The 16,074-nt window shown below is 37.6% G+C and overlaps 1 protein-coding gene across 2 annotated transcripts in view; it reads left to right on the top strand.

Moving 5' to 3' along the window:
- The window catches only part of rsrc2 (arginine/serine-rich coiled-coil 2), a 29,339-nt gene that overhangs the window by 708 nt on the left and 12,557 nt on the right, over nt 1–16,074 (top strand). For both annotated transcript variants that reach the window (XM_080208346.1, XM_080208345.1), the window contains exons 2-6: nt 4,952–5,486; nt 6,836–6,882; nt 9,472–9,662; nt 9,970–10,323; nt 12,805–12,912. In XM_080208346.1, coding sequence (XP_080064472.1) covers nt 4,952–5,486; nt 6,836–6,882; nt 9,472–9,662; nt 9,970–10,323; nt 12,805–12,912 — 1,235 coding nt within the window. The remainder of the gene's footprint in view (nt 1–4,951; nt 5,487–6,835; nt 6,883–9,471; nt 9,663–9,969; nt 10,324–12,804; nt 12,913–16,074) is intronic.

Genomic DNA, 16,074 nt, shown 5'->3' with positions numbered 1-16,074 from the left:
AGGATGTTAGGTTCTTGAGTTTGCATTCGATTTACAAATTTATTCTCGTGCAGGAGTGACTAAATCCGGAGTTCAATAAATAAATGCATAAAGTCGTTTTAATCTGTAGTTGATTTTATATCTGAAATGAGCATTTTTCTTGTATCCTTGTGTCAAATTTTCCAGTGACTGTCTTTTTTTCTGAAAATTGTTTCCAGTCTAGATATGTCAATCCCACTATCTCAAATCAAGGCAAGCTCTTAAAATCGTGAAATTTGGGATAAAAATCATGAATGGCTACGTTTTCAACCTTAAATCAATGTAGATTGATAGTTGGTTTGTAAACCTCATTAATGGATTACTTATTTAGTGTCTAACAGATCTGTACAAAAATACTTATCAGCATCTGAACTGTTTTTGAGCCTGCAGCAAAATAAAACTGGCAGAGTTGCTGGGTGGGAGGGGGATGCTCACCATCACAGCATTAAACTACTGGAGCCGTGGAGTCCAAAGACGGTACAAATGGAAGAGGGGGTTACTCTCAAGGTCTGCTTCTAGAAAGTTATGGTGATTTGATGTGAGAAGGTAATGTATATGAACAGCAAGGTATTATTAATATATAATGAATGGTAAGCTTGAGTCCTGGGAGTTGGAATTAGGATCTGGTAATGAGTGATTTTACACTCATAGATTTTTCGAAAGGATGGCACACAGTGGCACATTGGTTAGCAATGCTGTCTCACAGTGCCAGGGACCCAGGCTCAATTCTGGCCTTGGGTCATTGTCTGTGGAGTTTGCACTTTCTCCCTATATCTGCATGAGTTTCCTCTGGGTGCTCTGGTTTCTTCCCACAATCCAAAGATGTGTGGGTTAGGTTGATTGGCCATGTTAAATTGACCCTAGCGTCAGATGGATTAGCAGGTAAAATGTGAGAGATTGTGTTCGGTACAGACTCAATGGGCCAAACTGGCCTCCTGTACTGATTCTATAATACACAATAATTATTCTTTTCTGTAATCACATTAAATAGCCCACTAATGTAGTTTGTTACAATACCAATGGCAAATAGTTCTTGTTTTCAAAGCAGCTTTGTAAGTTATCTTTCACATTTACGCCTGAATGACTGGCTGATTGCAAAGCTTTTTGCACAGTATGTATGACACTGAAACATAGGACGTGCATCATGGAAATGGACAATTTGATTTTTATACTTCAGTCGAGCCTTTCCTCATCCCTACCTTAAAAGAGGCCAATAAAATATGTTCAAACCTTGCATCCTTTGTAAATTACCTGGGAAAGTGGGGGGCTTGTATTTCTCCATGGCAATGCCTAACCTGGTTGGTATTGACTTGCTAACCAGTCAGCGCACTTTTCTCCTGTAGAATAAATTGTTGGGGTCATTTGAAGTTTCACATTCTTGCGTTTGCCATGATGAATGCAAGACAAAAAGCTTGGGCAATCTCTATTTTCGGTGATATTTGAGGTCGTTTTTGTATTAAAATTATAATATCACTTTTTAAAGATATACACACCATTCTTATCTTAACATTTCTCCCATAAATTCGTCCACATTTGTTTTGTAAAGGACCTATGTAAACCTGTCACTCTAATTGCAACTTCTGCCAAATACATTGCTGCAGTCTCTGCTGATTGGAAATCGTGACAATTTTAAATTGGCGTTCAGTTTTAAAAATGGATATTTGTGCACATGAAGATATTTAATTAAAGATATAGCTTGCTTTAAAGTTATACAAAATTTATTTAGCAATGCAATCTGTTGATTTTGTTTTTGCTTATATTCGACAAGCCTCGAGGTTCACCTATGGGAAGGTAGATTTGTGGCTCTTTCCTCAGAAAAACTGGATATGTGGGACATTGTTTAGAATGTTCTGTAGGGAATGACAGAAGATGAGGTGTTGCAAATGCTAACTTGTATAATTGTTTCTGATTGTTATTAAATATACTCTTGTTTCATATATAATCTTGTTTGGAGCTTTGGAAAAAAATGAAGGCCCCACTATCCAGTGCTTATAGTTGTCTTGACTCTGGCAAGAGTCACGTATTAGAAAAATGCTTTATACTGCTGGGAGGCAAGTCATATGGACAAAAAGTGAAAATTAAACTAATGTCAACTCAAAAGTTGATTTTTAAAGGGACCTCCTTTTTATCTCCTTGATTTTTATAATTCACCGACATGACCATTTCTTAATCCCAGATGGATTGGAATATGATAGAGTATATTAAAATAATCACAAATTTGATTGTCAGATGTAAACAAACAGCCTAGACATAATTCTAAAAGAAACTACGTAGAAGTTCCTACTTTTGGATAAATGTACCTGCACCCCTGGATATCTGTCCCTTCAGTCTTAAGAAACTTAGCTTAATGTGTGCTTGCCCTTGTTGTTCTTTTCATCATTGCCGTCTTTCTGCTCATTGTTAATTTGTCTGTGACCTGCATTCTTTGTCCCTGTTTATCAAGACCCTGACAATCACATTTTGATTTAATGTTTTAAATTTCCTTTAGACTTTGATTTTGTTCGGGCTGTCCCCCCTTCCTTTTTGGGGGGCTGCCCCTTTTTTTTGTCCCTAAGTTAATTTGAGTTTGTTTACTTGTTTGGCATGCAAAAGAGCAGCCTGCCCATTGATCTATCCTGTTACTTTGTTTTCTTAAAATATAGAACAGATAATAATATACATTCAGTTCTTTTATTTTAAACCTGACAGTGGTTAAGTTTTGCTACCTTGCTTTAATCAACCTCCTCCTTAAAAAGGTTGCTGAATTCTGGGGGCAGTAGGGTTGCGTGCATTTTTGCTATATTAAGGGAATTGCTAATGCACTATCAGATGAATTGTCAGGTGGATATTAGAGATCCACAACACTATACAACAAACAGCATTAAATGTTCTTCCAATGTTCTAGTCAACATTTATCCTTCAAAATAATTTAATTGATCACTGATTTTAGTGGGATCTTGTGCACAGATTTGCTGCCGTTGCCTTTCCCTACATTATAATAGTAACTACATTTCAAAAGTAGTTTAGTGACTAAAATGCTTCGGGCTGTCCTGAGAGTGGGGGAGGGGGTGCGGTTTCCTCTGTTCAAACTTTTCATGCTTTTGCAAATCTAAATACTTGCTATAGATGCATGCTTTTCTAGAGATTGAAATCAGAACAGATAATATTTGCACATAATCCTGTCATTTCAGTAATCCTTTTTGACTACCAAAAAATTGCAATGCCTTTTCTGTGTTCCCATTTAATTTGTAATTCCCATCTTCTCTTCTAATCTTTATTTCAAAATACCTCTATCAATGTTTATTTGCCACTACCTGCCCCATCCTGTAATTTTTTGAATTATTATGCATTGATTAGCTTCATTGATCACTGCATCTGACTTGGTGGCATTTGTAAACAACTGATTTGAAGAATATTCCATCCTCAAGTCATTTATGAAATTTCCAGATTAACAGTTGCCAGATCATTAATCCCTGTTGTTTCATTGACATGTACTGTCTACCTTTCAGCCATGCATCAGTCCAGTTTAATATTTGATCACCTATCACATGTGTAACAGTCTGTTATATGGGGCAATGATTTTCTAAAATCAAGTAGATATCTTTCACCTTCTTTACTAATTCTCAAAGAAATTAAGTCAATTTGTGACGCCGGAATAACTGCGTCTGAACCCAGATTCCCTTCAAACTGACTTTGTTCTGTCATAAACAGTTTCCTTACAGTTGGAATAATGATAGGCCTGTAATTTTGAGGGGTCATCCCTTGTTGCCTTTTAACATTGGGAGCTCGTGTTTGATATTTTCCAATTTGTTGAGATTTCAGTGAATTTTGCAATTTCAGTGAGTAGATTTACAACCTTCACAACCAAATTACCATCTTTCTCACTCCAGAGTTTTGAAATCTTTCTACTAAGCTTTCCCTTGTAGTTTAATATCATTGCTATGCTTAGATCTTTGCTATGCTTGCATTGGCTCGCAGTCAAACAATGTCTTAATTTAAAAATTCTCATCCTTTTTTTTCAAATCCCTCCATGGCCTTGCCCCTTCCTTCTCTGTCTCTGTAATCTGCTCCAGTCCCACAACCCTTCAAGATAGCTGTGCTCCTCTAATTCTGTTCTCTTCAGCACCTCTATAATTTTAATCACTTTAATTCATTGTGTCTTTAGTTGCCTAGACCTTCAGCTCTGGAATTCCCCCCTTATACTCCTCCATCTCTCTACATTCCCCCCCCACTTCAAAGCTGTATTTTAATGAGTGTTTTAACCAAATCTTTGATAATCTTGATCTAATATGTCCCTATGTAGCTTGGTGTCATATTTTGTTTTATTATGCTCTTGTAAATCATGTGAAGCCATTTCATTATACTAAAGGTGCTACATGTCTCTAGATCAGTGAAGCCCAAGGAGACTTCAAGAATATGTAGTTGAGAAACAAGGGGAATTTGTTTATTTCAACTTATCCTTCCCAGCCAAACAAAAATCTGAAATAAACATAGGAAATCAGAAAGAATGACTTGCATTTGGAATGTATATCCCATAGCATTTTATATACCACAGATTGTACAGCCAATTAAGTACTTTTGAAGTGCTGTTATTGTTGTAACATGGCATTTGATGCCAGTATTGCAGCAGGGATATCAGCCAGATTTTCTGTGCCTAGTTTGTTATCCAATGTATGCACACCAGATAAAGATTAGGGGATGTGACTAGGTTTTGCAATATTGTCAACTGAAACTCCTCCAACAACCAACATGGTAAGATAGTTTACTCACCCTGTTAAGGCTCTTGTTTGAACAGTGGCCAATTGGACAAAAGAATCAGGGAGTGCTTATGGTGAACTATACCCCTGTAAAAGGAACACTAGCTTTAGGAGGAGATACAGCTGAGAGCAAGAACTCATTTTGTTAATTTAAAGTTAATATCAATCTAAACACAACTTTTAAAATCTATCAACAGGCAAGTGACACTGAACAGGATGATTCAATTTTGAAAAAATCTGCTTCTGATGCAGAGAAGAAAAGTGAGAGATCAGCATCATCTAAATCTCCAAAAAGCTACAAGAACCATTCTTCACAGTCACGATCTAGGTCGAGATCAAGATCTAGGGAGAAGGAAAGGTCTGAGACAAGATCAAGATCCAGGGAGAAGAAACGTTCTGGCTCAAGATCAAGATCCAGGGAGAAGAAACGTTCTGGTTCAAGATCAAGATCTCGGGAGAAGAAACAGTCTTCGTCGAGATCGAGATCTCGGGAGAAGAAACCTTCTATGTCAAGATCAAGATCTAGGGAAAAGAAATGGTCTAGATCAAGATCTAAGGAGAAGAAGCGGTCTAGGTCAAGATCTAGGGAGAAGAAGCGGTCTAGGTCAAGATCTAGGGAGAAGAAACGGTCTAGGTCAAGATCGAGGGGGAAGAAACGGTCTAGGTCAAGATCTAGGGAGAAGAAACTGTCTAGATCAAGGTCAAGATCTAGGGAGAAGAAACGGAAGTCTGGTATGTACATTGTGCTTAATGATATATAAGATTCTAAACCTTTGATGTGTTGGTATTACACTCTCAAGTTGTAAATAAGAAAACAATTATTACAGTTTGAGAGTTTACTGTTTTAACACTATTATTTCTTCCTAAGTGGCCATGGGGCATTTTTTGACAGGGTATCTGATTTCTTCCTGGATTTCTAAGCGTATCAACATGTCGCATGGCATTGGAGTTGCACAAAAGTAGCATGGATTGACTTGGCATCCTCGCAATACAGGCACAAAAGCAGTTCATTTTTCCCTTGCCCTAATAAGTTGCCCAAGATCAGGAGATTGTGAATTCTACTACATGGTGGGGCTCATTGAACTTCTGATGTACCACAAATTTGAGCTGCTACAATCTTGAGTTTTGATAACACTGTAGAGTGTTTTCGATAAACACTAATAAAACATGCGCCTGCATCAATTTTAAAAGAACAATTGTTTATATAGTAAATGAAAAGCAGCAATTTATGCTAAACTATTTTTGCATTTGTAGTTCTTTTTGGTATTTGTGAAAGTAAGAATCCTGAATAAAATGGCATTTCAAAAATGCTGATGTAGATATTTTGTATAATTTGCGTAGTGCATGAGTGATGAGAAATAATATTGTACTTCTATAAAAAATTTGGAAGTGAAGAGCTTCCCTTCCAAATAAATGCTTTACCTCGGATGTGTATACATGCAGTGGAGGCAGCCAATTAATATTTTTATGTGGAGGTAAATAGATTCTTGACTAACAGAGGCGTCATGGGATTTGGAAGGAGGCAGAATGTGAAGTTGAGACCATAATCTGATTGGCAGTGCCCTTAATGAATGTTCGAAGGGCCAAATGGCATCCTGCTAATATGTATGTGTAACTGCCTTTGTAAAAGCAACTGATCAGTTCTAGTTGTGCACTACAATTTATTCACTAGTGTTGGATAACGGTTAAGGATATAGTCAAGCAATTCATGTCACATTTGAGGTTTAGGCCCAGGTACCAGAATGTCATTTGAGATCAGCCATCTACCCTGCATTACTGCTGCTTTTGATGTAATGTTTCTATTCTGAGAATTTCATGACTGTCTTTGCACAGCTGCAAAGTTAAATCATTTCAAAATGTTTTATCTTACAAACCTCTGCTGCTTGTTAATCTTTTCTAAATTGATGAAAGTTAATGAAATTGTTACCAGTTCCTTTTGACCTTGACCATTTTGGCATTTTTAATTGCACTGCATGGATAAAGAAGCTCTAATTCTAAAATTATCTTTTATAATGAACACTCATTATTTTCTTTGCAACTGAGTTTGTCACATGTTCATGTAGCAGTTTTTCATTTTCCAGAAAGTGAAAGCCGGAAACCCAGACAAAGTCGCAGCAGAAGCAAAGAGGTAATTAACACTTTCTGTAGCATATCAATAATTTAAGAACTATATATAATGCTGCTGACTATTTATTTTATTGATTACTGACAGTAGGGATGGTAAGTACCTAAAATTGGTGTACAAAAGTAAATCATTAGCTGTCGTGACAAAGTACCATATCCTACCTAAGCATGTGACTATAAATATTTTTCTTCCCAATTCTAATTAGAACAATATAGTAAATAGGTAAAAATTGACCAAAAATATTTTAATATTTAGTCGTTACAATTTAGGAGGATATCAATACAGATTTTTGGCATTTTTCTATGTTTGGAAAGTTTACTTTGTATACGTAGATCACATGATAACATTTCTATAATGAATCGTACTCAGCGTGCTAATGCACGAAGAGACACAGCGAGCGGAAGACGCTGCAGAGTCAAATAGCAAAAAATATAAGTCTACCTCCTGAAAAGGTAAATATCAGCCATTCACACTTGTATTTGCTTTGTACTTGAAAGAATCACCCAGCAAATCTGCTTTTATTTGTGGTAGTCAATTTTCAATTCAATTTGGTTTGGGAGGGGGAAGTATGCCTCCCTGCAAACTACATTGAATAAGGTTATGTCCAAATATTTCAATTTGATTTTATTTAATTTGAAGAACTGACCAACCTGTAATAATGTTGCTTTGTAAATGACTTCCTAATTATTGCATATGTATTTTGCTGGGCTGTAGCCCAGAATGAACTTTGTTTCATTGATGCTAATTGATGTCGTTACAGACATTGTTGCTTTAAATGCCAAAACATATATTTTCTGGGCATCATTGCTGGTACCAGGTTCAGTTCAGAGGTTTGTTATAATCTTATTTTAGGTCTTTAGGTGTAGCAAATTTGTAGCCAGTAAAGATGTTGAGATCTGGATAAACAAGATCTTTAGAAGTACATTTGCACATTTCAGTGTCTTAAAAGCTATATGCAATGGTGTATCATTGAATCATGGATATATTTTGCCACTACCCCACACCCTCTTCCCCCAGAGGAGGTAGGTGTGTACATGCGTGGACTGAACTTGATTGAAATGCCTTGAGTAGTGGAATAGAGAGCCACCATTATAAGGAATGTCCACTTTGAAATCAGGTTGAAGGTCAGATAATTTTGCAGTGTGCATGAATGGCTAGAAGTTTATAATATTCATGTTTGAATAAAATGTGATGGACATAACATTCATAGAAAATATTAGTGTTAGTTTTTTGTTAAATATCTTAATTTAAATGAGGTTAAATTTTTTAAAAGCATGTAGCACAGATTTGTACTTGATTTTTTTTTTGGAAAGTCAGAAGTTATTTCAAGAGTACATTCTTATCAGTGATTATTGGCTACCACAAAATAATTCGGAATTCTGAAATATTTTCTAAGACATTAGTAGTTTGCTTAAATTAGTCACCAGCATTATTTTAAATACTATGTATAGTTGCATGAAACTAGGAAATGCAACATCCTTTTAAGTCACTTTCTAAGTTGCTGGTGGGATTTAAGCATCTAAAAATATAGCTGTTTGAATTTGTTTAATTGAAGAAATAGCTTAGTTGACATTGTTGTTACAAAGGTATAACATTGATGGTTAGTGTACTTCCTGTTTAGTTGATATTTCTAAATTTGGGGGCTATTGTATGTAGGATAGATGTTTTGCAATTTGAATTGGAAAAAATGAAACTGTGGACATGAAAGGATTGCTTATCTTTCAGGCTTCTCACGCAGTCATTTTATCATCTGATGCATCTAGTCAATCTTCTGCAATTTTGCTCTGCAAGCTTGGTTTTGTTTTAGTGTTTGAGCTGAACACCCATTTATAGTGGCTTTGCAGATTTAAAACTACTTTGGGAATAGTTGATGCAATTGCAGAGTCTTCCAGTTTGTAAGGAGCTGGACAGAGGGAAGAGACATTTATAGTGACGGGTACAGTTTTTAAGGTAAGTACAGCACTTGAGTTTAGATCAGACCTTAAAGTGTAACCTGTATGCATTGAAATAGATCTTTTGGTACTTTGTTTATCTGCTGCAGCTGGCTCCTTTTGAGAGGATCTGAACAGTGCAGAGCAATTGAAATGTAAGGTCTGTGAAACTGCATATAAACAGGACTGGTAGCTAATTGATGCGACCGCATTGTGGCTATTAAATGTCTAACTACATGTAAAGCAGCTGTCATTTGGAAATTTCAGGAATGTGTGAGTCAGGTAATGTTTGATTGGAATGAATTAATTTTAGTTCAAGTATAGCTGGAGAGCTTTTCTGTGTTGGCAGTGGATCATGTGCAATGATGAATCATGCATACAGAATAATTATTGTGGTTAATTATTGGTATCTTTGGAGCAGGAGCAGTGCATTCAGCCCTTTGAACATATATTGGTGTAACACATTAGTTTATGATTTCTATTTCTTGGGTTTGGTGTGTTGTAAAAAGCATTGAATGTTGATAGCGTGTTGCTTCACTTCTAAGACATTCGAAGAGTCATTGCTTTTACAACCCACTATTAAATCTTTGTATTTTAGTACCCATACTAACTCTTTTTGTTGCACTATTTTCCTGAAAGAACCAACTTCTTCTTAAAACAGGAACAAAGACGGGACTTAAAAGAGAAAAGTGCCACCAAAAAACAAAAATCTTCTGATCAGCAAAGTGACAAAGAACATGACAAAGGAAGGGAAAGATTAAGTTCAACAGAAAATGGAGAAGATAGACCAAAACGGAAAGATAAGAAACCTTCAAAAGCTCAAAGTTATTCAAGATCAAGGTCCAGAGAAAGGCAAGAATTACTGGCTTTAGTGATTTTAATGTTCAGATAAATTTCCAGTCTGCTTAGTCTACTGATTGGGACAATGTCTTTGCCTCATTTCTAGAATATGATGTTGAAAAGTAATGCATCTACCTGATATGGAACCAGCCATTTTGGCACTTCTCAAAGCTTCTAAATATAATGGCTGTATTTTTCAGTTGAATGCTGCCGTTGCATGGTTTCCACAGGAATATGCAGTTAAGATGGTTTTCAGGTGAATGACTGGTTTTCTTCTATATAAACCTGAGTATACATTGTGTCTAATGTTTTCTGTTAGGCGGCACCGGAGTCGGGAAAAGAAGAGGTCACGTTCACGAAGCAAAGAAAAGAGGTCTCGGAGCCGTGACAGGCGGTCAAAAAGCAGGGACAAACGCTCAAGAAGCTGGGACAGGCATTCAAGGAGCCGGGACAAGCGGTCTCGCAGCCTGGGCAGGCGATCTCGGAGCAGGGGCAAGCGATCTCGGAGCAGGGGCAGGAGATCTCGGAGTCGGGGCAGGAGGTCTCGGAGCCGAGGCAGGCGCTCGAGGAGCCGGGGTAGGCGTTCAAGAAGCAGAGAGAAAAAACGGCGTCTAAAATCACGTTCAAGATCACGATCGAGGCACAGGATGCACAGAAGTAGAAGCCGAAGCAAGTAAGTTCATTGTCCTTTTTTTTATCCCCCTGTAGTATAAACAATTTCCAACCTATTTAAAATATATTTTCTTATTAAATTTTCTCGTGCCTTTTCTGGTCAAAATCTGCACTTCAATAATGGAGTGAATCAGCATTTTGCTTGTATTTGATGGAAATGCTTACCTGTAATTTGAGCTCTTTCAGTAAATGTTGATTTGCAGCTAAACCTCATCCTGTATCACATTGTGTGAAAGTGTGTGTTTAGTGGGCAGGAGTGAGAAATATGGGTATTTACTTCCCTAATCAACTGCACCTATGGGGCGATTTTTTTTTTACCTCCTGTTGTTGGAGTGGCTGAGATTAACTAATGCATGAACAGTAACTAAGGTAACCAGGATGGACAATAAATCCTGGCTCAGCCCACAACCTCTAAATTAGTTTTTAAAATGTAAGGAGGATAGTAACAGATTCCAGCAGAAACAGACTGGTGAAATGGGCCAGCATGATGGATGAAATTTAATGCAGAGAAAATATGAATTGATTTTAGTTTGGTTGAAAGAATGGGAAGAGACAAAACTAAATGTTATTGTTTTGATGTGAGATGCACTTTACAAAGAATGCAGAGGCCTGAGAAGAGGGTATGGAAAAAATTTACTAGAAAGGCGCAAGAAGTGAAAGACTTAAATCATCTAATGTCTAGTCTCTACAGACTAGAGAAACTAGGTTTCTCTTCAGAGCAGTAGGACTTTTGCTAGGGTAAGGAGAAACATTTCAGTTTCAGGCAGTGGCAGGGCAAGTTGAGAAAGCAGTTTTAAAAGGTCTGCAGGATCCCTGACTATATTTTTGAACCATAGAGTGCAGAAGCCAAAAATTCTACTAAAACTTTATAACACATTAGCTAGATCACAACTGGTCTATTGTGACCCATTCTTGCACTGGACTTTTCGAAGGCCTTGCTGTTCTTCCTAAGGATGCAGCGGAGGATTTACTCATTTTCTGTCAGTGCCGAGAGAGTTCAATTACGTGGAAGGATGAGCAAAACAGTGGCAGAGGGATCATTAATCACAGGGCATAGATTTAAGATAATTGGCAAAATAGAAGAGGCAGTATGAGGAGCGAAAATGTTACACACAAGTTATGTTCTGGAATGCATTCCCTGAAATTCAAGTGCCTGCCCCTTGATGCAAATTCAATAATAATTTTTTTAACAGGAATTGGATGAATATTTCAAGGGGAATAATTAGTAGACAGTGGGGAATGAGAAAGACTAACTGGTTGGCTCCTTCTAAGGACCAGCAGGGGAACAGTGACCCAAGTGCTGACCTCCTGTTTCATAATTCTACAACTTAAATGAACTTGTTTTTGATCATTTTTGTTTCCTGATAGAAATGTATTTGTTGAAGACCATATAAGTCAGCATTATCACTTAATAGCTAGTGTTTTTACTGCATTCTCTGCCTGTAACCTTTCATCCCAAATATTTAAAAAAAAGTCAAATATGTGTGTAAATCATTTAAGGCAAGAACATAAAAACAAAACCAACAGAGGATGGAAAATAGTTCCTTCTGTACCAGAAAAGAGTTTATGATCAGGTTTGGGGGGTATTGAAGAGCCTGAATGATCAAAAAAAGTCAATTGCTTTTGTGACCTCCTGAGCCCCTTCCCTGATAAGGATCTTGTTTTTTCCACCACTGCCAAATCCAGAAACCCTTTGCTTCTCCTGCAGGACCCGGGGTACCCTTTTCCTGTTCACACTTCTAGCGCGCTCTCATGTTTTATTCAACAGATTTAAAGTTTATTTATTATTCACAAGTAAAGCTTACATTAACATTACAATGAAGTTACTGTGAATTTCCCCTAGTCGCCACACCCTGGCACCTCTTCGGGTCAACGCACCTAGCCAGCACATCTTTCAGACTGTGGGAAACTGGAGTACCTGAAGGAAACCCACATAGACATGGAGAACGAATATGCAAACTCCAGAAAAATGTCACATTCAGTTGCCTGTATTAGAAAATGTAATTTCTTATAAACAAAAACATAAAGAAACAAACAATGACATTTAGAATATACATTGAAATTTTCTGGGAGCACTGGAGTTAGAAATTGGCAAGTTATTAATCAATCTTGCTGGTGTTGTAGAAAGAAAAATCGAGCCAAAGAACCTGAACTACAATTACTTAAAATTTGAGTGCACATGAATAATTTGAAAGATTACTTGGGGAAAGTATTCAGAAGTAATGGTCAATGGATACTAATTCATCACTTGGTTGGGCATCATAGTTTTTTAAGTAAAATTCCACATCTGTTTAGTTAAGCATTATTTGATTAAATCCAGAAATGTAAAACACAAGTGAACTATAAAGAATAGTTGGAGATTGTGATTATGAAAGTTGTTCCATTTTTATTGTTTTAGATCATTGTGGTTTATAAAAATCAGATAAGGACAATGAATTTCCATTTGAATAAATTAAATCCTAAATGAGTACTTATATTACAGAGAAAAAAGAAAACGCAAGTTCAGTAGAAGCAGAAGTCGTAGTCGGACTCCTCCAGCATTTAGGGGTCGCAATGCTGCCATGGATGCTCAGGAAGCATTGGCTCGAAGGTATTTTGTTTCTTATTTTTAATTAGTTAACTTTGGTTTTGATTTCTGTTTGGCTTAATTCAACCCTGTTTTTTATTTATTTAAAATTATGTGCGGAGGCAGCTTGCTTTAAAACTAGAAGGTTAAATAGCTGATTGTACCACAAGGAGTTGATTATTTGAGTTTTATTTCACAGCATTTTAAAGGGGGGGAGCAAGCCCTGTTTGCCCCATTTCTCTTATCTTTATCAGCACTGATTGGCCTTGCTTCTGGCCAGAAGACGAGCCAAATAAGCTGTGAGTGTGTTACAGTTACATATGCGCATAAAGGTGGTCATTTAGCTACACTGGGATTTCAAACATTTTATCTTGTGTTTTTGGATCATAGATGTGAAATTTATTGCTGTATGAAAATTTTTTTTCCCCTCAGTCTTTTTGTCTGCAAATTTGTAGCATTAGCCAAAAAGGAACTTCTCAGTTAGCAACACTTACACATTACATTCTGTTGTGATTGACAAGTCAATCTCTTACATTCCAGAAAAATTCTTTCACTTGATTTGAGAATGTCTGTGCTACTTAATTTCAACGCAGAACTTCTCAGCTAGCAGTAGCAAGCAAGTATGAATTTCTTTCTAATGTCCAAGTCCAAAATAGCTGTTTTTAACCTACAAGGCATTGCTACGTATAGCTGTTCATTAGTGAGTTCTTAAATTGCCCCGAATGTGAAAAGCATCATGTCAAATGATTCAGATTAACTATCTGAATTTGTTGCGTTATTATTGTAGGCTGATTGTATTCAGTTTACAAATGAGTGCATACCAGCAGCAGCGATGGTAAACTAAATGAGTCATTTTAAAGTGAGTTTGCAATGCACAATGTTTTGGTATATAGCAATTTCATTGTGGAAGTATTTGCACTGAGTTATCTATCATCCATTTTTTTACAGCTTGTGATCTGACTTAGCTGAGCCTGCTGCTCGAGTCATAGTTTTGCAGCACAAAAAAAGAGGTACTTCGGCCCATTGTGTCTGCACTAGCCGTCAGGCACCCGTCTATTTTAATCCCATTTTCCCCACACTTAGTCCATAGTCTTGTATGCTGTGGCGTTTCAAGTGCTCATCTGAATGCTTAAATATTGAGGGTTTCTACCTCTACCACCTTTTACAGACAGTCAGCTTCTGGTTCCCACTACCTTCTGGGTGAAAGAGAGTTTTCTTGAATCCCCATTATATCTCTTGGAAGAATGGTAGGAAGGACTATTACTTACGTGGCGAAAAACTGCAGCAGGCGACGGTGCAGAGGGACCTCGGGGTCCTTGTGCATGAGTCGCAAAAACCCAGCGTGCAGGTGCAGCAGGTGGTCAGGAAGGCGAATGGGATGCTGGCCTTCATAGCGAGGGGGATTGAATATAAAAGTAGGGAGGTCTTGCTGCAGCTGTATAGGGCATTGGTGAGGCCGCAGCTGGAGTACTGTGTGCAGTTTTGGGCGCCGCACCTGCGCAAGGATATTTTGGCCTTGGAGGGAGTGCAGAGGAGGTTTACTAGGCTGATACCGGAGTTGAGGGGGTTGAGCTATGAGGAGAGGCTGAATAAACTAGGCTTGTACTCGTTAGAGTTTAGAAGAATGAGGGGAGATCTCATTGAGACGTATAAGATGATGAATGGGATGGATAGGATAGAGGTGGAGAGACTCTTCCCGCTCAAAAAAGACAGTAGGACTAGGGGGCACAGCCTCAAGATAAAGGGGGGGCGGTTCAGAACGGAGTTGAGGAGGAACTTCTTCACTCAAAGGGTGGTGAATCTCTGGAATTCTCTGCCCGTTGAAGTGGTGGAGGCTGCCTCGCTAAATATTTTTAAGAAGCGGGTTGATGGGTTTTTGATAAGAGAAGGGATTAAGGGTTATGGGGAGAGGGCGGGAAAGTGGAACTGAGCCACGACAGATCAGCCATGATCTTATTGAATGGCGGGGCAGGCTCGAAGGGCCAGATGGCCTACTTCTGCTCCTATTTCTTATGTTCTTATGTTCTTAAATCTAAACTCCTTGGCTATTGCCCCCTCTACTAAGGGGAAAAGTTCCGTTCTATCTATATCACTGATAATGTTGTCCCTCCCTTCGCCTTTTCTGCTCTAAGGCAAACAACCTCAGCCTTGCCAACCTCTCTTCATCGCTGAAATGCTCCAGCCCAGGCAACATGCTGGTGAATCTCCTCCGCACCCTCTCTACTGCAATCACAATCTTGGTCTTGAAGCCAGCCAGTTTATTCAATGTTTTCTATTCATTGGTTAGTTTTTAAGAATTTAATACTATCGGATTTTCATTTAATTGCTACAACTTAACTACTGTAAAGTATTATCTGTTTAGACAGCTTTACTCAGAACCCTCCCAGAAAGAAATTAAATTTAGATTAGTGTTGGTTATGAAAAAGGGATTATTTTTCATAAAGTACATTGGATACATTTTAGAAGCACTGTAGCTACTTGTGCATATTATAAATTCAGCTTCCACAGGCAAACTCATGCTCCTTCTGAATTGAAACATTTACACGTGCGATCTGTGATAGTATATCATGTTGGGAAACAATGAACCGCAAAACTGAGGAAATATACCCTATAACCATTACACATTTCTGATTTCCATGTCTGGCCAAACATTATTGACAAACAATATATCTTGCTGCAAATTGAATCTGATCACTTTAGGCCAGTATTTGTGCTGCAAAATTAATATATGAAACTGGGTATTTATGTAGTATGCTATGATCCAGGTCAGAAACTCCAAAGTTTTTTGGAACCCATCTGGATCATATGATTTGCACCTTGAATTTGACTAAGATAAGCATGATATGCTTCACCTCGTGTATGATTCAAATGACCCACTGGGAAGCTTTTATCAAACAAAGTTTATTTAAGAATATAGTTAACGAGTGGAAAGAAAATTAGCAATGAACTTTTTATCAATTACAAACAAAAACAAAATAATCACAATAATGTGTAACCCTAAACAAATATATCTAAGATGTTCCAATCAAACAAAACCCACACACAATCCTTCCACAGGTTTAACACAGCATAGACTAATGCTCACAGATACTAGAATTGAATCCTTTGGTTGGAGAATTGAAAATCCTGACTTCTCAGCCTTGTAACTTCTACCCTCTGGATACACCCAGTACAGTTTGAAGTCAG

The sequence above is a fragment of the Carcharhinus amblyrhynchos genome, chromosome 20 (genome assembly GCF_965287045.1).
Source record: "Carcharhinus amblyrhynchos chromosome 20, sCarAmb.v2.hapA, whole genome shotgun sequence".
Classification (NCBI taxonomy): domain Eukaryota; kingdom Metazoa; phylum Chordata; class Chondrichthyes; order Carcharhiniformes; family Carcharhinidae; genus Carcharhinus; species Carcharhinus amblyrhynchos.
This window is presented reverse-complemented; position numbering and strand designations above follow the sequence as displayed.